The following is a 23800-nucleotide window of genomic DNA, read 5'->3' on the forward strand; positions in this document are numbered from 1 at the left end:
TTTAATTTTATTTGGGTCATATTTAATTGAGAAACTTGTGCCTGATAGGATCACAATACTTTTACACAAAACAAAGAAAAAAGTGGCACAAAGAGTCATCATAAGAGGTTATATACAGGTAATAAAAACTCTCCCGAGTATTACCATAGTAAAAGTATTCTTACCATAAAAACACTGAAAAGGGTACAATTGTTTTAAATATGTCAATCAAACATTTAACCTATTCAGCATGTCCCTGCCATTAATTCACTTTGGTCCTAGGCAAAGCAAACCCTCTACTTTCACTGTTCAAAACCCACTTAAAATATTTTTTTCCAATTTGAAAAGAACAGCAAAATTACAGACAAAAAAACACGAAAAACTCTACATTGCATTTTTTTACAATGAAAAAAAAAAAAGAAAAGAAAAATAAGTTACAACGTTCACGAAAGCATTAAAATTAAGTCAATAAAGCAAAACATTTATTTAGGTTTGAATATAAACAGAAAACAGAAAAATGCAGCCTTGTGTGTGTACACCGACGACTAAATACTTCTTTCAAATTTAAATATAAAACATATCTAGAGAGACTGAGCAGAGGAACTCCGTGATCATGTTACTGCTGCGGGGGCATGACAAGTTCGTAACACCCAACCTGTCCTTCTTGCTTAAGTTGGTCTATTAGGTCCTGCTTATTTCTTTTCCTGCTTACTACCAAAAACCTGTCGTTGCCCTGCCCGTGAGACTTACTCTTGAGGCCGTATTTTTGAGAGACTTGATGTATGTGCCGTCGCTCTTCGTTGGTAAGTTCTCTAGAGAAAGTGAGGTCGTCCTGATTATAGGACGCGGCGTAGTTTCTAATGATCTGGTCAATGTCTCGCTTAGTGATTCTGTGATTTGAGTTTGTAATCAGGCCGAGTCCTTCCCGACTAAATTGCTCCTTCACTGAAATAGGCTCGGCTATGCCTTCCCCCTCTTTCCCCAAGCCTCCACCTGTCCACCCCATCTTTCGTAAGAGTTGGTTCCCGATATTATCCTCTTTAATTTGCTGTTTGTACGCCTCTTCAGCTGACCATCCGCGGATCTGATTCCTGGAAATGGCATCTTCAATGGGAGCTTTCTTTAGGTTATTGACCACCAGCGGCTGTGTTCTCTTCAGCACCTTCACGGCTTCCTCTGCTGCAATGTGCTTAACGGTCTTTTTAACTCCAAGGGCTTCAGCTACAAACTGTTGATCCATAAACACCTTGCACTTCCAATTAATGCCCGTCATTCTCTCAAATACATACTCTACTGTCACTTTGTTGAACTGAGCGGTATCATTTAGGGTACACACTGGATTTGAGGCATTTTCATAAACGACAAGATCGCTCAGGTTTTTTATAGGAGCATTGTTCATGGTCTGAGCAAAGCCGCCCTTTTGCAGATTAGCTTGCAATGTCTTGAGGATATTCACAGCCTCCTCAGCGGCAGCATGCTTACTGTGCTTCTTATTTCCATATCCTTCTGCTACACAGTGATCCTGTACATAAACACTACACCGCCATGCGTTGCTAGGCATCATGTCATACTTGTATTCAACAGTCATTTTGTTATGTGAAGCAGAGTTGTTTAAGATGCCTATTGCATCGCTGGCATTTTCTGTAAGAATGAACTCGGTCCAGGGTTTTGTTGACACGCCTCTTGTTATATCCGAACTTTGCTGCCAAGATGTGGCACCATCACTGCCCTGACCATCATTTTGCTGCTTAAGGGCTGGTGGGAATTCCATCATGGGCACGCCACTCGGGTAAGCTACCAAGTCTTCCCGGTATGTATGGCCAAACTTTCGGTTCACGGTCATGATTTCCACGGGTCTTTGTAACAGTTGTATGGCCTGCTCGGCAGCTCGATCACGGGCGCCATTTTTACTGCCAGAGTAACCAGTGGCTAAATACACATCTTGGCATCGCACTTCACAAGCATAGCCATCGGATGGGAGCTTCCTATGTTTCGGGAGGTCAGCTGGTGGAATTTCTTTTAGAGAGACATAAATATATTCTGGATTTGTGCTACATGCCTGAATACTGCGGGTTAACATGAAGGTATAGTTGATTTGTTTAGAATTCATGCTCATTTTAGGCTTGGACATATTTTCTATTACAACAGCACAAAGTTCTCTCATAAAAGTGGGTCTATCTAAAATATGTGACACGTGTGCTGCTGCATTACTTCTTCCATTTCCCCTGAATTTAGGAACAAATTTGCCTGTTCTTTTTGGAGGTTTAACAAAGCCGAAGCCTTTCCTTCCTTGTTTGTTTACTTCTGTCCACATATCGAGTACGTTGGCTCGAAAATTCTTGGACAGAGTCGAACAGTGAGATTCAAATTTTGCAGAGTAGTTCTGCTCCATTTTCGTCATAAAATTTCCAGATTCACTCTTGCTTTGATCATTAGTTGTGTTTGTATTCAAAGAGTCATAAATAAAGGGATTCTGTTGGCTTTCCGAACTCTCCGCGTGTTGGGAGGCATCGTTTGAAATGACAGAAGCAGAGGACATGTTTGAAATACTGTTTGAAGTCTGTGAGTCGCCATAATGACTCTGCTTCTGACTGGCCAAACCATTGTTTACTTGACTCATTTTGTTGTCATCCTCTTTAGTGCTGCTGACGACAAAATGTACAGGTTCAAAACGTGGCCGTGGGCCGAACCTGGATCCAATCTTCTTCTTCTGAGGCTGTTCATCTGTAAAAAGTTTAAAAACAGGCATAGTAAGAAGATATGTAAGGAACATTAGCCATGCATAATGTATACAAATATTGCACCTGATACACTGGAGAGGACGAGTGATGGAGAGGACTAAAAAATTTAAATTTTAACATGCCCTTTTCCAATAATGTCCCATAGAATGAGATGAGTAACATCTGCATTAAATGGCATACGTGAGGGATGTTAAATGGATGGTGAATAAAATGGGCGGCCTGAAAGATCATGCAGCCAATAACAAATCAACAAACACTACTTCAAATTGATCATTAATTGTTCACGCATACATTTTATAGCAAACACACACACACACACACACACACACACACAGATGGACATACATATACACACACACAGATGGACATACACACACACACACGACGAAATAAAGAAAATTAAAGGAAATTTCTAAAATAAAAGAAAAACATCTAGGCAAGTATTAGCAGAACCGACCATGAAAATGATGCAGATTTTGCATTTTAGCAATGCTCGTTGCATATAAAAACATATTGTTTTCAAATGTGGCAAATAACAATGCTGCTTATTTAGGCAAAGATAAAGAGGCAGTGTGATACAGGTCATTTTCCATTGAAGGGGAACACCAAGGAAGTTACACAAATACTGATTTGTCGGTAAAGTTATTGAAAACCCCTCTAGTTAAACGGTTTTAAAAAAGGTGCCACCGTCATAATGTATCTCAGTTTTAAGAATTGTCTTACAAATGACAGTATATTTGGCTCATAAGAAGCTAACTCTTAACTCGACCCTTGGGCCAAGCGTCCCCTTGGGTATATCCAGCTAAGAACTTCCATGGATCCATTTTAAAGTGAAGTTTTCCGTGGAAGTCACCTATACCCATCCTTGGGTGAAGAGGTGGAAAGTAAAGTAAGTACACCAACTCAGGGGTGGGCAACACCAGTCCTAAAGGGCCACCAACAGGTCAGGTTTTCAGGATATCCCGCTTCAGCACAGGTGGCTCAGTTGAAGACTGCCCCACCTGTGCTGAAGCAGGGATATCCTGAAAACCTGACCTGTTGGTGGCCCTTGAGGACTGGAGTTGCCCACTCCTGCTCTAATATATATATATATATATATATATATAAAAAAAAAAACTGTTAGCAAAACTAACCTTTGCAAAAAAGCCACATGACAACCTTGTTACTGTGTCATACTAACCATTCATGACATTACCACACATATGGAGATTTATATTGGATGTATCCAGTACAATATACAAATATCTGTGTATGCATCTGCATTTTTCATTGCCTATCACCATGCATTCACATGCTTCTGGGTCATTTAATACTGCAGGTGTTTGAAGTGCAGTGTATGAAAAAGGACTATTCAACTAGTGACAAGATATAGCGTTTATGACCATCCCCTAAAACACTTAACAGGAAATGCTCACCAACTTCTGAAGTGCCTTGTCTTTTCGCTGCTTTCGCACCAGGTACCAGCTCATACGATGGCATCTCTCCAACATCAATTCCTTCAGCCATCTCATGAACTTTCTGAGTAAGGAGCTCTCCATACCTGCGAGACAAATATTCACGGGCGGATCAGTGCATGATTTCAGGGGTTTAAACACTAATGAGATCGGAATATAGAATATTAAAAAGTATTTCTCGGATTATCTTGCAAACAGCACAAACGTAATCGTACAATACGCTGCACCATACTTACGATATACCTGGCACAGGCTCCATTTCACCCAGCCACATCATGATGGCTTCTATTTACCCCTCTCGGGTGAGCACCCCCATTCATTTTTTTCCCAAGAAGCAGATGGCCCAACTTAAAAAGTTCCCATCCATACGTTCACCTGGTGAATGAATACATTCAGAATCTGCAGGGGATATATTACAACCGCCAACACATCAGCGTCACTACGCACAAACGGGAACATTGATATCTCTGCTTGGTTTTACTCCAAATAACAAAAATCCTGATGTGTCTTAAATTAACACTGGAGAATGTGAACCATAGCCGGAGTAAAGGGGAATAAAACAGGTATTACATCCCCGGATGCAATAAGAGGGCTCCAACAAATGAACCTCCGCACCCCATTTATGGTACATGTTTGGGCTGTAAACTCACTGGGTTGAGTTCTGGTAAACTATAGGGCCCTTGTCCTTCAAAAACCGGAGTGAAAAGCTGCATTTCTTTATTGAAACGAGGGCCTGTTGTCATCTTACCTATCATTTAACAGACATCTCCATTTTGCTTCACTGTACGCAAAAAAACCAGCCAACCTCTATCTCTGTATTTTGTGCAATGCCCAATGATGCAAAACGGACGGCTTCTTTTTCCATACACTAAAAAATACTTGTATTAAACCAAACCTATGACATATTGCAAATTACATTATGTTATATTATCCTATTACAGGCAGTCCTCGTTTTACGATGAATGGCTTATCAGACGCTATGCATTGCATACCTATGTGCATTTCTACAACGCCAAAACGGCTTATCCAATGCTGTTACAACGCTTTGCAAAGTTGCAACAGAAGGCTGCAGGTCAGGGAAATCATCCAGATCGGTCTGTGTGAAGGTATAGTGGTGTATTTAGGCCATTAACCATGTCTGATAAAAGCAAAAATCAAAGTTCTGGATTCAATAAATAGAATCTTTACATCATAATTTATGTGTGTGCTGCATATCTTATTGCCCGCATAAAATATTTAGTGTATTGTTGTGTTAAAAATGCCTTCAGGAACAGAACCTTCCATTTAACCAGTGTTCCTATGCGAAAATGTGTTTCCCTTTCCGACATGTCGCTATCCAACGCCATTTTGAGTAACGCATTGTGTCGGATAACCGAGGACCGCCTGTACAATACAAAAAACTAACAAGGTGAGTTATGGTGATTGATGTGTTAACATGAATCACTGATGTAGGTATTAATTGCTATGACAGTGACCGATGTTACATTTAGCATCATAATTATTGTGCTAAGTTACACCTTTATAATTATTGACATTTGCATGGGCTTACATCAGATAATAAAAAGTGACATTAGTATTACACTACAGAATGTGGCACTGGCCCTGTCCACATTCCAGATGTTCTCATGAGCTGTGCGTTCTATAGCATGAATCAGGTAGAGCAATCACAGAGGTGACCTGACATCTATATTTTATATACACGGTACCAAATATATCAGCCATTCCACCAATACTCCATCATGTGATGCACCGCAACTGTGGTCATCCCCAATCCTCACCATTACCAAACACTTCCCCCGTACTAACAGAACAATGATACCCGTGTCTCATACTGTATCTCACATTTGGAGGTAGGCATGAGATTAGCATCATGCAACCTAACGCAGTGTCACTCAAGAGACTAGAAGAAATCCATTACAAAGGAATATTCCCTTCCCCACACATAAAAGAAGATGCAGCACATCGCAGGCAAGTGGCAACAAAACAGTACAGTATATTAAAACAGTAATAATCACCAATTTCGGTTCCTAAAGCGAGACCTTCATCAGGGTGGTGCAGCATCCACATTAGGGACCGAAACGTTGGATTGTTAATGTGTTAATACACTGGGTTTTTTTTTTGCCACTTGCCTGCAATGTGCTGCATCTTCTGTTACCTGGATCAATGGGTTTGAGTAAGGAACTTACATATCTGTCAGTCTATGTCAATTGTTTTGCTGTGCCTGCTGAGATATATACATATCTATATCTCTCTCTATCTCTCTACACACACACACACACACACACACACACACTATGTATTTATGTGTGTATATTTATATATATACAGTATATATACACACATACACAATTTTGGAAAGGGGGGGATATTACTGTGAGCCCCCTTGCCCCGAATTAGGCCCGGGCCTGCTCTCACCGGTTGCCCATGAACACGATGTTGACCCACACCACAGACAGCGCGATGAGCTGCTCCACCCTGTGGCCGGGATACAGCTGCAGGTGCCGGGCCAGGAACTGCCTGCGGGCGGCCCACTGCTTGTCACTCTCCTGGTACTGGCGGAAATCCTCCAGGGACCACACCGGGAGCCCCTCACTCTGCCCCGGATCGGGGCCATACCGCATATGAGAGGCCATCAGCACCGCAGCATGAAACCTAGACCAGGCCGGGGCTTCTCCACACGGCCCCCGGGACTAGGCCGCAGGTGGGGGTCAGCAGCAGAGGCCGGGGCTTCTCCGCACGTCCCCCGGGACTAGGCCGCAGGGGGGGGTTACTATGGAAACGGGCTCAGCAAGACTCGGGGGGACTCCGGGGCGCTGCGTTTTCGTGGGTGACGTCTCCCGCGAGGCTGCAAAGGGACCATAGAAACTGGGGGGGAGAGGCCAGAGCGCCCCTTAGCTCCTCCCCCTGAGCTCTCAGGGACCAGCGACCCCTGCCGGGCTTTCAGTGTAGCGACACCCTCAGCTTGCTGATTGGACGTGTATTATTATCATTTTATTATGTTATTCATGAGATGATCTATTATTCATTGTATTGTATGTATTTATTTATATAGCACCATTAATTAAAGCAGAGATATCTGTTTATTAAATTTGTCCTTTGCCTGTAGCATATCACTATTATTATTAGGGGATTATTATAATTGTTTTGTATTGTATGTCTTTATTTATATAGCGCCATTAATGTACATAGCACTTCACAGTAGTAATACACGTGGCAATCATATAAATAACAAATAATACAAATAACAGATCATGGGAATAAGCGCTTCAGACATAAAAGTAACATTGTGGAAGAGGAGTCCCTGCTCTGAGGACCTTACAATCTATTTGGTAGGAAGGACATACAGAGACAGTAGGAGGGCGTTCTAGTAAGTGCGTCTGCAGGGGGCCAAGCTTTATGTATCAGGTGTATAGTATCAGCCATAGAACTACTCATATGCTTCTTTAAGCAGGTGTGTTTTGAGTTGGGTCTTAAAGGTGGATAGAGAGGGTGCTAGTCGGGTACTGAGGGGAAGGGCATTCCAGAGGTGTGGGGCAGTCAATGAGAAAGGTTTAAGGCGGGAGAGGGATTTAGATACAAAGGGGGTAGAGAAGACATCCTTGAGCAGAACATAAGAGTCGGGATGGTTCATAGCCAGAAATTAGGGCTGAGATGTAAGGAGGGGCAGAAGAGTGTAAAGCTTTAAAAGTGAGGAGGAGAATTGAGTGTGAGATGCGAGTTTTGATAGGAAGCCAGGTGAGGGATTTCAGCAGGGGAGACGCGGAGACAGATTTATCCTTTAGAGGAGAATAAGTGTGAAATGTATAATGAATATTTAATATACCCTTTATGATACAGTTAAGCAGTTAGCATTTAAATATTCTTTGCTATATTGCATATCCTAGCACAGTAGGTTGTATAATCTCTGGACATGTTCTATAATCTCTGGACATGTTGTATACTCCTGCTGTCTTCATCATTATATTCATGGAATCTCAATACTTATGTAATGGATTTTCTGAACCGGCCTGACCCACCCAATCTCATATTGGCCCCTGTGGTCTAACCAGTCCCCATTACAGTGTGATGTCTGGTGGTGCACCTGTTGGCAACAGGACTCCTGAGTCTCCCGCACGATGTTGTATTGGGGATTGCCAACCCAGACAGGCAGCTGAGGTAGTGTGCTTGAGTCCTACCTAGATCCAGTGCAGCGCCTCCACCTCATCAGGATCCCAGCGTCCGCTTGTGGATTGTCCTGGTGAGGAACTCCTCTGTGGTGCAGCCCCCTGTGTAATTACTCCACACTTACACAAGAGGGTATCTTTTATCAGAGTCATCTTTATTAGTACGGTGGGCCAGCTGCCCTCCACAATGGGTGTAATTAGCCCTCCATTGTTCACCGTACTTCAGTTGAAAGGTATTGTCCTCCTAATGTAGGGATTCCCTATCCCCGTAGGGATGTCTATTCTGTGCCAGGTCCCTGGTCACAGTCTCATTAGTCCTGTAGTGTACAAACTCTGAACTCCTCCAACTACTTAGCAACAATCTCTGAACTAACTTTTGATCAGTGCTGTGCCTTATGTATCCTCTGGGGGCTGACACAACTCTGACATCACCAACCAGGGAGTCAGAGCCTGTGACCACTCCCATCCATACATAGGGCACCTCACCAGGGTGTGAGGCAAACCTCTATGATTACTGCTGGCATGCCCATAACTTACCAGGCCTTACTGTCAGCAGGAGAGATGACTGCAGCCATTTTACAGCATGGTTACACTTATGAGCTTTAGGATTTATAACAATTTAGTTATGATCTATTTATTATTAGAATACAGCAGCTATTCCTTATCTGCACATTTTTTTTGCAGAGTTGTGCGGTGGTTATGTTGTACATGACATCACACAACTAGATATAGGATTTTAACTGTTCGTCTTCAGGTGTGGTGAATATATATATATTTTTTTCATATGTATAAATGTATGTATAATATTTAGCTTCCTGGAATGGGGTTGTATGGGTTTTGGTGGATTCGGTTTTGAATTTCTATGTATGATATACTGCGTTAACCTCACTCTCGGTACTAACTGTATTGCCACAATCTATTCCGAATTAAGTTAATTATATCAATATTCTAGTACGGAATGGATACCAACATTTTGACCTTCTAGAATCAAAACTATGGCTGTGGCAAAGATATTTCCAAAGAGAGTAGTGGTACCGGCAGTTATTGTGGCTTTATAGGTATTTTTCTATATGTGTTATGTATATTATGTTTTGGTATGTGATAATATTGGTGGCATTACCTTCAGATATACGGGTGGACCCTCATTGGCTATTTTCCATCCAGCGTTTCCTCTCTCCCATTGGATTGGGCTGATTAGCGGCGTTGCATGGTGCACCTGTATACGGGGAGGCTGCTACTAATAGAGCTTTTTTCCCGAATTGGAATCACTCTTTGATAAAGCGCCCAGGGGCGGGAAATGCGTCAGAGGATTCAACTGCTGTTTTTTAACTTTTTTTCTAACCTGCCTCCAGCCTAATTTCCACGATCGCAGTGCTCACTCTGCCTTCTCTACACCTGGCTATGGTTAATATATTTATATTAAACTGACACCATAGCCCAGTGTAGAGAAGGAAGAGTGTGCACTGCGATATATATATATATATATATATATATATATATATATATATATATATATATATACAGTGGTTGACAAATCACCAAAAAATCTACTCGCCACACAAAAAAATCTACTCGCCACCTAGTACCAAACGTATGCTGCTTGGGCCAATAGGCGCTCGCCACGATGTTAAATCCACTCGCCCGGGGCGAGCAAATGTATAGGTTTGTCGAACACTGTATATATATATATATATATATATATATATATATATATATATATATATATATATATATATATATATATATATATATAAATTTATATATTTAATGGACTCTATTTTTATACAGTATAACACTGGTGCCTGCGCTTCTCTTTGTTTATATATATATATATATATATATATATATATATATATATATATATATACACACACACACACACACACACACACACACAGAACAAAGAACCTCCAAAATAAGCACTCAGGGTATACCAAAAAAATACAACATTTATTAAAACATAAAAATACTTCCAAAAGGCTGAACGTCCTCTGATAAACTCAAAATAATGTACAAAGTAATCTACACACTAAATTATTGTGACAAAGAAAATACAGTATACACTGCGCATATATACTTATTCTCTACAAATGTCAAAACCAGCCGGTCTAATGAAATCTAAATATCCCAAACAAATATCCACACTCAGTGTGGGATCAACACTAAAATCTGTGTGTAATAAATGTAAATAGGTGTTACTAAACAAAGTACACAGAGTATCTGTTGAATACGTGTTGCTATGAACACATTTCTTCAGTACCATCATACAGCACCTAAATGAGCGTATTAATGAGAGTAAGGCTAAGGCCCCGCTCCCTCCGTCAGCGCGCCCGCACTGCAGACAGGCGGGGCGCTGACAGACACAGATCGCGATATGCGGTCTGTAGGGAGCGGGAGCCGGAGCGGGAGGTGGGTGGGAGTGGGAGGCTTGACAGGGAGGGGGTGTGTGGCTTTAGCGGAGGGACCCGCTACTCTCCCCCCCTCCCTCCACGGGCTCGGGCTGGCACTCATACGCAGACGCAGACACACACACACACACTCAGGCACACACACACAGACAGAGGCAGGCACTCACGCACTCAGACACACACATACACACACACACACACACACACGCACGCAGGCAGGCACTCATACACATACACACACACACACAGAGGCAGGCACTCACGCACTCAGACACACACATACACACACACGCAGGCACTCTCTCACACACACACACACGCACGCAGGCAGGCACTCATACACATACACACACACACACACACACACAGAGGCAGGCACTCACGCACTCAGGCACACACATACACAAACACAGATAGGCACTCAGACACACACATACACACACACAGACAGGCACTCACGCTGCTTTCCCCCCACACTCCTCCCCGCTCCCCGAAGCCTCTCCTCCTCCCGAAGCCTCCCCTCCTCATTGGCTCACAGCCACACCACGTGACGCGTCAACGCTAGGGATCACCATTCTCTTGTATCCCCCAGCGGCTGATGCGTCACAGCGTGCAGTAAGCTGTGCAGCCAGGGGGGACCGGGACCGGCTCGGGAGGATTCCCCTGCTGGTGGGGAACTCGCGTGTGGCACCGGGTCCCAGGCCTAAGTCCCACATGTACAAATTGCGCTGTCTGCAGTCTTACAGTGTCCAGTGTCCAGAGAGGTAATACCGGACACACACCTGTCCAGTATCGTCTCTAATTTTTTACTGGACGGTGTCCAAATACAGGACAGTCCGGTTCAATGCTGGACACATATGTTTTATACGTACAGTACTACAGTATTAGGCGGTACCTTTTTATTTGGACTAACAATTGATGTTATAAGGAAAGATGTCTCTTCGGGGCAAGCAGTTCTGATTGATAAAGATTCCATGAGTTTAACACAGATGTAAGAAAGATCGCAATCAAAGGCAGATGAGGTAGGAAAGGAATGGCAGAGAGAATGGGGAATAAACACACAGGGCAATAATACATGGATGGAAGGGACAGTGAGAAATTGGACCAGGCATTCATCAGCAGTGTGATGGTGGGGTGAGTGTGCAGGGGGGAAGAATGGGTTAATTGTAAAGGGAGAAACATTAGAACGAATTTATAATAGTGTGTAAGAACCCCATATCAGCATTATGTCCTTTTAGTGTCCAAGAGCAGTATCATTTTGAGTTCAAATGTTTTCCGTTCTTGAAGCTATTAAACATTCCATTGAGGATTTGGATGTTTAAGTCATTCATGGAATGATCTGGCTGTGAGAAGTGGTGTCCTAAGTGGAATGCAATATCTTCCTTCTTCATGGTGTGTTATTGTGTGTCTGTGCAGTATCTTCCTTCTTAATGGTGTGTTATTGTGTGTCTGTGCAGTATCTTCCTTCTTCATGGTGTGTTATTGTGTGTCTGTGCAGTATCTTCCTTCTTCATGGTGTGTTATTGTGTGTCTGTGCAGTATCTTCCTTCTTCGTGGTGTGTTATTGTGTGTCTGTGCAGTATCTTCCTTCTTCATGCTGTGTTATTGTGTCTGTGCACTATCTTCCTTCTTCATGGTGTGTTATTGTGTGTCTGTGCAGTATCTTCCTTCTTCATTGTGTGTTATTGTGTGTCTGTGCAGTATCTTCCTACTTCAGTGTGTGTTATTGTGTGTCTGTGCAGTATCTTCCTTCTTCATTGTGTGTTATTGTGTGTCTGTGCAGTATCTTCCTACTTCAGTGTGTGTTATTGTGTGTCTGTGCAGTATCTTCCTTCTCATTGTGTTATTGTGTGTCTGTGCAGTATCGTCTTTCTTCATGGTGTGTTATTGTGTGTCTGTGCAGTATCTTTCTTCTTCATGATGTGTGTCTGTGTAGGTTCGTTCTGATTTGAAGTTTTTGTCTGGTTTCACCAAAGTAGCAACCTTGGTCACATTTGTTGCACTGAATCATATATACCACATTCCTGGATGTGCAGCAAAATGATCCTTTAACATTGAATGTTCTATGTTTGTGACTGGCTGTGGGATCTTGGCATGTATGTTTACAAAGATTGCAGCGTGCAATGTTGCATGGTCTTGTTCCATTCTCAGCGTCCTTGAGTTGGTTATGATGACTAACTTCTGTCTGAGGCTCAGAGGATTGCTGGAATGCAAGGATGGGAGGTTTGGGGGAAATATCTTTTAATGTTTCATCCTCTGTCTGCATAGGTTGCAGATCCCTCATTATTTTTCGCATTCCTTCTAGGGCAGGGTTGTATGTAGCCACTAGTGGTATGCGTGTGGTTGTTTTTCTCTTCTGGCATTGGAGCAGGTGTTCTCATGGGGATTTAAAGCTGCACACCAAGCAATATCCCACATGTGTGTTTTTCTTAATAAATCAGTTCTGTACTATGAGAAAATACTTGTAGCATTTAAAAAAAATAAAAAATAAAAATTATCAATTACATTTGTAATTAACAAGCATTTTTTGTTTCTATAGCAACCATTTACAAAGTCCCACCCCCTTCTTTTTCTGAAACAGGCTCTGGCACACCCATTTTTGAGCCCTGCCCTCTCTCTAGCAGTGCACCAATTGTAGCTAGTGACTGCCTGGTCACATGATCTTCCCCACAGAACTTTGCATCTTTGTTCCTCTTCTGCGGCACTGACAGCCATTTAGTGAACCCCCGAGCCAAATCTTCGCCAATCGATCACAGGAGAACGGATCGATCAGCAACTTAGCCAGTTACTAATCATTGTGTAGATTGTATTGATGCACATATTAAAAGGGAAAAAAGATCAAATAAAAAAACAGCAGCTTGGACTGCTGCTTTAAATGCAGATGTGATTGTTTTGGGAATAGTCTTTGGCTTGTATCCCTTCTGTCTGAATGATTCAATCAGGGTTGTGAGGTGTCGGTTTCTGTGTCAGAGCATATGCAGTGATATCTTATAGCCTGGCTGTGTATGATGGCTCGTTTTGTATGAGTGGGATGGAAGCTGGAGTTATGGAGGTAACGACATTTGTCTGTGGGTTTCTTGTATACAGATGTGTGTAGTTTGACATTCTTCAGTGTTACTGTGGTACCTAGAAACTTCACTAGGTTTGCCGAATAATCTATTTTGAGCTTAATTGATGGGTGGAATTAATTCATGTACTCAGAATAGTTTGAGATTTTCTTCACACGTTGTCCATATTATAAATAGATCATCAATGTATCTTTAATATTTGTAAGGTTTGTGGAGGCACGTGGTTAGGAATCTCTGTTCAAGATTGTCCATAATAAGATTGGCATATTGCGGTGCCATCCTGGTGCCCATCACAGTCCCCATTAGTTGTAGATATAACTCCTTGTTGAAGCTGAAGTGTGTGTGAGGGTGTATTCTATCAGTTTGCTAATTACTTCATCGCTGTATTTCTGATCATAGGGAGATGTTGCTAGGACTTGTAAGCATGCCTCAGTGCCATCCTTGTGGGGGGCTACTGTACAGGGATTCTACATTCATAGTAACTAGTAGTGTGTTGGATGGTAGTTGTTTGATGTTGTTAAGTTTATTGAGGGGAATCTGTGGTATCTTGTATGAAGCTGGTGTTTGTGACTAGTGGTTTTAGGATATGCTCCACTAGGCCTACTTGTTCAGTGAGCGTATCCATACCTGTTATAATTGGTCTGTCAGGGTTTCCTGGTTTGTGGATTTTGGGAAGCATGTAGAAGATCCCAACCCCTGGGTTCTTGGGTATTAGTAGCTCCAATTCTGGTTGCAGATGATTAGTGAATGATTTGACGAGGTTCCTGAGTTGCTTTGTATACTCCTGGGCTGGATAATGGGTCCGTTTCTTGTAGTAGATGTTGTCTGATGCCTTCTCCTATGTATTTATGTATAAAATGTTTTACCAGGAAGTAATACATTGAGAGTTACCTCTCGTTTTCAAGTATGTTGTATCCCTAACCCCCACTGCACCCCCTTTATCTGCTGCTTTGATGGTGATGTGGTTGGTTCGCAGTTCCTTGATCGGCGCTCTCTCCACGGGGGAAAGGTTGTGCATTATTTATTTCTGCTGTGCTGATGCTAGAGAGGAAACTCGCGATCTGAAGCTCTCTATGTAGCCGTTACGTTCTGTTGGTGGGGTGAACAGGTGTTGTACAGAGAGATACAGAGAGAGACAGAGACAGAGACAGAGACAGAGAGACAGAGACACAGAGACAGAGACACAGAGAGACAGAGAGACAGAGAGACAGAGAGACAGAGAGACAGAGAGACAGAGAGACAGAGAGACAGAGAGACAGAGAGACAGAGAGACAGAGGCAGAGACAAGAGAGAGGCAGAGAGAGACACAGAGAGAGAGAGTGTTTATATATGAACTATACTCTTATGTTTTTGGAATATAGATATTTTAGAAACCTTTAATGAAATGATGTCAAAATAACTTTGCCTGATCACATGGAAACTTCCGCTGACTTCAATAGGAGTTTCCGTGCGATTGGCATTTTCGCAGTTTTATGAATAACCCCCTTTGACCACAGACTGCAAAGTGTATCTATATTTATTTAAACCAGACCAGTCATATTGAGCTGAAGGTTTCTCTTCTGCAAATGTCCAGAATTCCATGAAAAAGACGTTACAAGGGTGCTCAACCCCAGCCCTCTAGCCCCCCAACAGGTCAGGTTTTCAGGATGCTTCAGCACAGGTGGGTCAATCAGTCCCTGCTTCAACACAGGTGGGTCAATCAGAGGCTGTCTTTGACTGAGCCTCTGATTGACCCACCTGTGCTGAAGCAGGGACTGATTGAGCCACTCATGCTGAAGCTCAGATATCCTGAAAACCTGACCTGTTGAGGGGGTTTGAGGACTGGAGTTGAGCTGCCCTGGGCTCCAATATACAAGCAGGTTCCATAATCTATACCAGCAATGCACAAAGTGGGGAGCGCAGGATTTTTTTTGGGGGGGAGGAGGTGCGCTGACGGTTGCAGAGGCCCTGCGCTCTTCCCCGAGGCATTTAAATTAAATGCTGGGGGATCGCGTGAGGCCTCTGCCGCGCACGTACCGGGGTTCAGACGCGTTGCTGTGACATGTCGCCATGGCAATGTGGCGTCAAATGGTACCGCGGTGTCATGTACATCTACATGGCAACGGGGTCACGTGACCCTTCGGCATCATTTGACGTCACCAAACCAGGTAAGGGGGGCACAGCTCAAATTTTGCGCTCCCCTGGTCTATGCTAAACACACAGCTTTGGTGCATGCTTCTTTGACAGCAAATTAGTTACGCTGACAAATGACTCTTTTAAAAGTTAAGGGGGAGGGGGGAGAGAGAAAGTGTCTAGACTTGTTATCACCTGTGTGCGCGGTTGCTTTGCTGAGACACACGGAGACAGTTCTGCTTTTGCAGCAGATGTCACCTGTAGCATTTAGTGTGGTCATCTATAGTTCTAAGAGGAATTAAACTTGGACTGTCCCTGAACTTCAGGATAAATGGTCATCAGGGATGGGCAACTCCATTCCTCAAGGGCCAGCAACAGGTCTGGTTTTCAGGATATCCCTGCTTCAGCACAGGTGACTCAACAAGTTGGTCAGACATTGACCTACAATAAAAAAAATCGTAGATGGCGGTGCAGCTGCCTTGGAGGAGGATATGAACCAAGACTGCCAGCTTGCTACGTACAAAAATGAATTGGTGGTGTGGGTGACCACGCGAAACGCGTAAGAGTGTTACGTTGCTGTTTTTAAATGTGCCACCAATACATTTTTGTACTTAGCAAGCTGGCAGTTCTGGTTCATATCCTCCTCCAAGGCAGCTGCACCGCCATCTACCATTTTTTCTTGTCTGCTTCATCCCTCTGGTAGGAGCACGCTGACAGCTTCAGGATCTTCCTGTGAGAGGGAGCGGCTCAGTGAGTAAAAGACACTGACTGGCACTGAGAGTTTGAAGTAGGGGAGCTTGGTTCAATTCCTGGTGTCGGCTCCTTGTGACCTTGGGTAAGTCACTTTATCTCCCTGTGCCTCAGGCACCAAAAAACATAGATTGTAAGCTCCATGGGGCAGGGACCTGTGCCTGCAAAATGTCTCTGTAAAGCTCTACATATAACTAGCAGCGCTATACAAAAACATGCTATTATTATTATTATCACAAGTGAGTAACTTTTTTAGTTGCTTTACACAACATATGACTTACTACAATCAAGCTTTGGGTTAGCCACCTACAACTATATAAGATGTACCTGTATTAGGCTATTGGTTGTTATAGGGTGGCTTTGGTTGACCTATGCCATTGTGGAATATGGATCTCTGGACTTATTGAGCTGATGTGTTTGGAAGAAATGAAGATATTTTAATACTGTGACTTTACACATGGACATTTCCTGGTCAGCATCGCAGGGGCTTGTGCCTCTATCCCTTCACAGACATTGACCTACCAACTCCAGTCCCCAAGGGCCACCAACAGATCAGTCTTCGACTGGGCCACTGATTGAGCCACCTGTGCTGAAGCAGGGATATCCTGAAAACCAGACTTGGTGGCCCTTGAGCACTGGAGTTGCCCACCCCTGCCATGACGAATCATGACTTCATGGTGAAGACGTGAGCCTTTCCCGGGATGTTGAGGGAGCCCCACTTACAGCACAGCTTGTAAACGATGATGCTGGCTTTATGAGAGGCAGGGTCTGCGTTCTCGTACAAGAACAGCTCATAACTTCACGTACCACTCCCACATTCTTGCATTGCTATATATTAATTTCAATCCTTCCCCTTCCATTATACAGCCTTACGCACAACTGGAATATCCGTCAGAAACTTCCACCCTGCGAAGGCTACAACAAAAATGTGTTATTTATATCGCTCTTTCATTCCAAAGGGCTTAGTGATCAGCGTTATAGGCATTTGTGCAGCCACCTCCGAGGTGGAAAGCTGGACACACATGATCTGCATGGTGCATTCTACAGGGAAGCAATACATTTCCTTTTATTAAACCTTTGAGTATGAGACGGGTCAGCAATGGATTGTGTGTGCTCCTTTTTCAGCAGAGGCATGTCTTCCTAATTTATTTGGAGGAACGCTTGAAGCACGTGCGTGCGTACACACACACACACACACACACACACACAAACAGTTTTACAGCAGGAAGCGGTGACAAGGTTGCCAAATGGTTCTTGGCTGCCATCAAATTCTGTTTCTAATGTTTTGCTCGGTAAATAAAGTCCCCTATAATCTCAAACATATGTATAGTTTGCATTACTCCGAGAAATGGTAGCGAAGCCTGCAAAGAAAAACCAGTTTAATCACAATTTTGCTCCCACTATCTCTTCATCCAAAAAGCAAAGACGGATGGGGAGCCGAGTTGGTCCTTTCTTCCAGGTAATAACAGGGAGAGGGAGTAGCGGGTATGATACCGTTTATTGGACCAAAACGTAGTTGATATGTTACAAGCTTTCCAACCTCTCATGGTAGGGATAGGACCCCGAGAGGTCCCTGCTCTGCGTCATCTAAAAACATTTATAATAAATGAAATAAAATCACGAGAAACTCAGATTTAATCATGTGTTTTTATTGAAAATGTACAGAAAGGTATTAAGAAAGATGGTGCTGGCTCTTGCGCAGAACGTAAATGTGTAGTCAGGGTTACCATTCACACCTCATTTTCATATAAAGGGGGAAAACAAAACAAAAAGACAGGGGGACAAACCACTGCTGGGGAAATGTCTGGTTAGAACAGGACAAGCAAACTCTTGGCTATCCTCCCTCACCATCATGGACGACGCAACGTCCATTGAACCGTTTCACGGCTGTGAATACCTGCAATGGATTACCACGTCCAACCAGCAGTGAAAGGGTTCATTTGTAATGCGCAGTTGGGGGTAACTTATCCGTTATTAGAGGCTTTTGCCCGCTCACAACGAGGTCCTTTTGGTTTCAATATTCCAGTGCGCCTCATTCAATGTTGACCTGTAATTGCTTTGTTTTAAACCATATATACAGGCCAAAAATAAAACAGGTGTTCCCCGTAAACTCATCAGCACCTCTTATACATTCCCCCAAAGTGGCCGATCGGAACAAATTTGCCACGGACTTCCATTTTGTTAAAAAAAAAAAAAAATAGCCCGACTGATTGTGTCGGCAGATACAGAATAAGGTCCACGTGTACGAAGCAGTCGTATGCCACAAGGCGCCTTCTGGCCCAGACACCTCATAGCCTGTCCTAATCATTGAGCTGCAAGGGGGCTTCTGGCAAAAGACTGCTTAGTACAAATGGGCCATAATGTAGTTGGCCTTTAAAAAAAAAAAACTAATAATTTAAAACCCCTTTATTTTGCATTTTCTAATACAGAAATATCATTCGGATTCTGCAAATCGTACCTTTAGAACAGAATGTATTTAGGTATAGATTTTGTTACTGGTATTAGATCACTAATGCAAACCTACAGATGGTTTGCTCCCAGCATCCTTTGTGCCACCGAGCATGACCGGTGTTCTGAGGGTAGCTGTAATCATGATGCTGGCAGCTGTCCTTGAGCATGCAAATCTACATAACAGATTCATGTTAAAGGAGTCAAAACAAAAAAGCACCTGATGCCATATACACGCAAAATGAGTAAAAAAAAAAAATGTTAGTTTAATAATCAATAGCACATTTTTTGAGGGGGAAAAAAAAAAAATACACAATATTTTATATATGCAGCCGATAACTTCAAACTAACATTTTCATTTCAAGTTTGTTTTTCCCCTCCTAGAACCGCTCCTCCATGGTTACACTGGGCACCCTCGCAAAAGGTCAACATTATTTCTTTTTATTTTTTTTACATGGCTTTCTAGATATTAACCTGAGCATTGCTCTGTGAGTATCCGTATTAGCAATGACATTAAATCGATATCAGTGGCGCCCAAGGAAAATCATGTGTAAATACTTTTGTTACTGGTGGTCATCCAGTGGTTACTGGTGGCCATCCAGTGGTTACTGGTGGCCATCCAGTGGTTACTGGTGGTCATCCAGTGGTTACATAATGCGCTTTTCTTTCGTTATCCACAAACCTTCTCATTTAAGCCTTGGTCTGAAATCTGTGTAACACACCATGCAAAGTCACACAAGAACAGCTTTCAAAATTATTGGACGGCAACAGTTAGGAGTATTAGTCGTTTATTATTATTACTCTCCCATTCCCATACCAAAAAAAAAAAAAAAAAAAAACCTGGGCCCTCTATCTTCTACAATGAGAAGTCTTCTTCTTCAGACAGTGCAGGTTGCGAGACAGATTAAAAGAAGCTAGAGAAAGAGAGAGACAACATGGAATTATCAAGAGAGTGAGACAAAAAGCAGGAAAAGTGTGTGTGGGGGGGTGGGGGGGAGAAGGGGGTAACAGTTAGACCAGGACTGGCCAACTCCTGTCCTCAAGGACCACTAACAGGTCAAGTTAAGGATATCCCTGCTTCAGCTCAGGTGGCTCAATCAGGGCTCAGTCAACACCTGTGCTGAAGCAGGGATATACCCAACACCTGTGCTGAAGCAGGGATATACCCAACACCTGGCCTGTTGGTGGCCCTTGAGTACTGGCGTTGGCCACCCCTGATTAGACAGTCAATGAAGCAGCATCGCTCTTATTCAGTAAAGCATACTCTGGTCCTATCTGAAGACCGACGTGCACCCTAAAGAAGCAAAAAGCAGACGTGGACTGCGCACAATCAGCTCACGTCGCGGAAGCTGGAAGCCACAAGGAACACATTGGGAATTAAAGTGAAATCGTTTTGAATGCAGTAGTATGAAAGCGCGAAGGACATTGGATTGCAGGGGGATTTATGCCACGTGTTGAAAAGAATGAAGAGGCCAGAAAATGGTTAATTATATTTGTATCGCAGGCTTTTAAAGCAGCATTAAATGCAACCAAGGTGGTGGTTCGGATCTAGGAAGAGATGCATCAGTATATTTTAGTTTCCGTCTGAAAGCTGCACTATAACATCTATTATCCATCACCAAAAACACACAATGCGTTGCTTGTTCCTGAATTAACATGGTTTATTTGGGTGCTTACATATTAATTTAAAAAAGGCTTTTCTTACACGACTGATCATTATTTCTAATCGTAGACGTTTGAATGTTAGCAGCGATGTTTCAAGACGTTTACATTCAAATACGGTATATAAAAAAAAGTCCCTATTCCTTGTTCCTGTGCTGGGGAAGAAATGCGCTCTATTCAAATGAATGGGACCAAAACCTTCTCCAGCGCTGGGAAAACAGCATGTGTATTATGCACATAAATGCTTAAAAATCTAAATAACTATAACAGAAGTCACCCGTTTGGTGTAGTTTCATGAACGTAGACGGGGGGAGCTTTGCAGAGCGCATACACTGACTAAAGACAACTGCAAGGTGATCCATTTTAAAAACACCAGTTTTAATTGTTTGGAAAATCGTTAAATCATGAACAAAAACGTTTGTAACGCTGGTAAAAGTGAAGGTGGAAAGCAGCTACAAAATACAGTGACATTCAAAGACCTGTAAACACTGTCATTGTTTTGGGAAGAATATGTTCCTTCTATGTTCTAAAACAGGAGTGGCCAACTCCAGTCCTCAAAAGCCATCAACATGTCAGGTTTTCAGGATCTCTGCTTTCTCCCTCCTAGAGGTAAATGAGAATTTTAATCCTAATAGAGATATATATTAGTATTTTATCTAGTAGTGTTAGGCCTTGCGAACGGGTGTCTGCCTTGTCGTGGCTCACAAGCTTACAACGCTTTGGCCAAAGGGTTAAACTAAATGACCCTATTTCAAGAGAATATATAAGTATTTTATTGTGTATTTCTGTCATGTTGGGTGTAGCATTAGGCTTCTCTGTCGCCTGTTGTATCTCTGCTTCAGCACAGGTGGCTAAGTCAAAGGCTGAGCCACTGATTGAGCCACCTGTGCTGAAGCAGGGATATCCGTAAACCCTGATCTGGTGGTGGTGGCCCTTGAGAACTGGAGTTGGCAAGTCAAGGACTGACCAACTGAGCCACCTGTGCTGAAGCAGGGACATCCTGACCTGTTGGTGGCCTTTGAGGACTGGTGCTGCCCACCCCTGTTCTAAAATGAAATAGAGATGTCCACGGAAAGAAATCCTTCATTTAAAAAAACATCATGATTACTTTCCACGTCTTGTTCCCCAGTTATGGGTTAATATGAAGATGGAATGGATTTCAGTTGCTAGTTGGGATATATCCAAATTCGCTGCTTTTCTGTAGAACGCTCAATAAAACGACGTAATTATTCTTTATGATGGGACGTCCCGCACTGGAGAACATTTTAATCCCAATTATTGGAGGTGAACGCTGTCCCAGCACAAATATGGGCACCGCTGGTCTTTGCTCACACATATTCCAAGCATGAATACAATCCTGATTAAAAACACATGTACAGGATATCCCAGGGGTAACCAAACTCCAGTCCTCAAGGGCCAACAGCTTAGGTTTTCAGACTATCCCTGCGTCAGCACAGGTGGCTCAATCATTGACTGAGCCACCTGTGCTGAAGCAGGGATATCTGGAAAAATCTGACCTGTTGGTGACCTTTGAGGACTGGAGTTCCCACGCCATGGGATATACAATTTGAAAATGACAGCTCATTATTAGCATGGGCAAAACCCTTGTTTTGCTTCCCAGCTAAAAATCTGATCTGATGGGAGGAAAAACCATTAATGTCACCAACTGCAGCTGGAATCTAGCATTAAAAATAATAATACTATACGGGTGGATGCTGTATCGATTTCCAAAAAGTCTATACAATGGCAAAAAAAGTTAAGATAACTGCAATGCTCAGAAATTTCATACATTTACAATTTTCAGTAGTTAATCCATGCTAAAACAAAAAAGTTTTATTGTCTTGTTAGAATCATTAAATATACAAAAATGTTTCATTTTGCCAGCAAAAATAAGATCCACAAAAACGTCACTAAGGAATATTGAGAATCAAAAATGAGTAGTGATTTTGAAAATATTTTTTTTAATGCAATCACTGTGTCCATGAATTGATACGAAATATTTTCGCTACAGAAATATTTCAAGTGCAAATTTCAGACTAGTAAACTCCCCCCCGCCCCCATCCTTTCCCAAGACATTTCAATAATGAACATAGTCTAAAAGATTGGATAGAAATATTAATATCTAATGCCGTTCAACACATGAATTAATACACCTGTTCTTCCACCACAGAGTAGAAACATTACTCAGTACACAGCCAAGGGTTACTGTAAAGAAAAAAAAAAGTGCACACAAAAAAAGTGAATGTTACCCACAGGTCATTTCAAATGATCATCCCTTAACTCAAAGGTTCCTAACTCCAGGTCCTCAAGAACCTCCAACAGTGCAGGTTGTAAGGATATCCCTACTTGAGCACACGTGATTCAGTCAACAGGATTGGGGCCATCCTGAAAACCTGGACTGTTAGTGATCCTTGAGGACTGGCGCTGTGAACCTCTGCCCTAACCCTTTCCCGAGTTTAACCTTGTTACAATGTGTACAGGCATCTGGAATCCATGTCACCAATTAAAAGCACGCCCCTCCCCACCACCTTAACACTTCAAGATTGGAACCCAGGGTTCCTCAGGAGCGGGAACCGCACTCATTTCACCCCCAGTTCTGAGATACTTACCAGTGAAATTTACTGGCACTTAAAAAAATGAGATATAAAATAGGAAGCCGCAAACCAATGACGTTGCAGCTTCCTATTGGGCCGATATTTGGTGGCCATTTTGGGTTCCCTTAGATTGAGATTTACACCCGGTAACTCCACCAATATCTCAGGAACTGGGTCTGCCAGAGCCTGAAAATAGCATGGTCCAGCCCTGTAAAAATAAGATGGCCGCTAAAAAAAAAAAAAAAAAAAAAAAAAGAAGAGGGAATTGCCGCTTTAAGATCAGAATTCTCAAAAAAGTTAAAGCAGCATCTTAGATTTGATAACTAATAACAGCTGTAACAAGGTACTCTAACGCCAACACATTGCGTCCCCCACTAGCAGAGACGGGGTTAATTAACAGCCAACAGTGCATTTTAATTCA

General features: G+C 42.7%; 2 protein-coding genes across 4 annotated transcripts in view; both read right to left on the bottom strand.

Annotated features, from left to right (window-relative positions):
- Positions 1 to 433: 433 nt before the first annotated feature.
- NKRF (NFKB repressing factor) lies at positions 434 to 7047 on the bottom strand. Its single transcript, XM_075573364.1, has 3 exons — positions 6590 to 7047; positions 4136 to 4260; positions 434 to 2703 (listed from the first exon to the last, which is right to left on the bottom strand). The coding sequence occupies exons 1-3, from the start codon at positions 6805 to 6807 to the stop codon at positions 596 to 598; spliced, it is 2451 nt and encodes an 816-aa protein (XP_075429479.1). The 5' UTR covers positions 6808 to 7047; the 3' UTR covers positions 434 to 595.
- An 11259-nt stretch (positions 7048 to 18306) lies between these two features.
- Positions 18307 to 23800, bottom strand: part of SEPTIN6 (septin 6) — a 35064-nt gene continuing 29570 nt past the window's right edge. For 2 of the 3 annotated variants that reach the window (XM_075573367.1, XM_075573369.1), the window contains one exon: positions 18307 to 20037. In XM_075573367.1, coding sequence (XP_075429482.1) covers positions 20028 to 20037 — 10 coding nt within the window. In that variant the 3' untranslated portion in view covers positions 18307 to 20027. Of the gene's footprint in view, positions 20038 to 20096; positions 22991 to 23800 lie in introns of those variants that run through there. The other variant, XM_075573365.1, reaches the window with a different exon arrangement.

The sequence above is a fragment of the Ascaphus truei genome, chromosome 16 (genome assembly GCF_040206685.1).
Source record: "Ascaphus truei isolate aAscTru1 chromosome 16, aAscTru1.hap1, whole genome shotgun sequence".
NCBI lineage: Eukaryota > Metazoa > Chordata > Amphibia > Anura > Ascaphidae > Ascaphus > Ascaphus truei.

Excerpts from the sequence above, each read along its gene's own strand:
- NKRF (XM_075573364.1), bottom strand. The coding sequence starts at position 6,807 with ATGGCCTCTCATATGCGGTATGGCCCCGATCCGGGGCAGAGTGAGGGG. Across the intron at positions 4,261-6,589 it reads ATCGTGTTCATGGGCAACCG|GTATGGAGAGCTCCTTACTC; the intron begins GTGAGAGCAGGC and ends TTTGTCTCGCAG. Across the intron at positions 2,704-4,135 it reads ACAAGGCACTTCAGAAGTTG|ATGAACAGCCTCAGAAGAAG; the intron begins GTGAGCATTTCC and ends AACTTTTTACAG.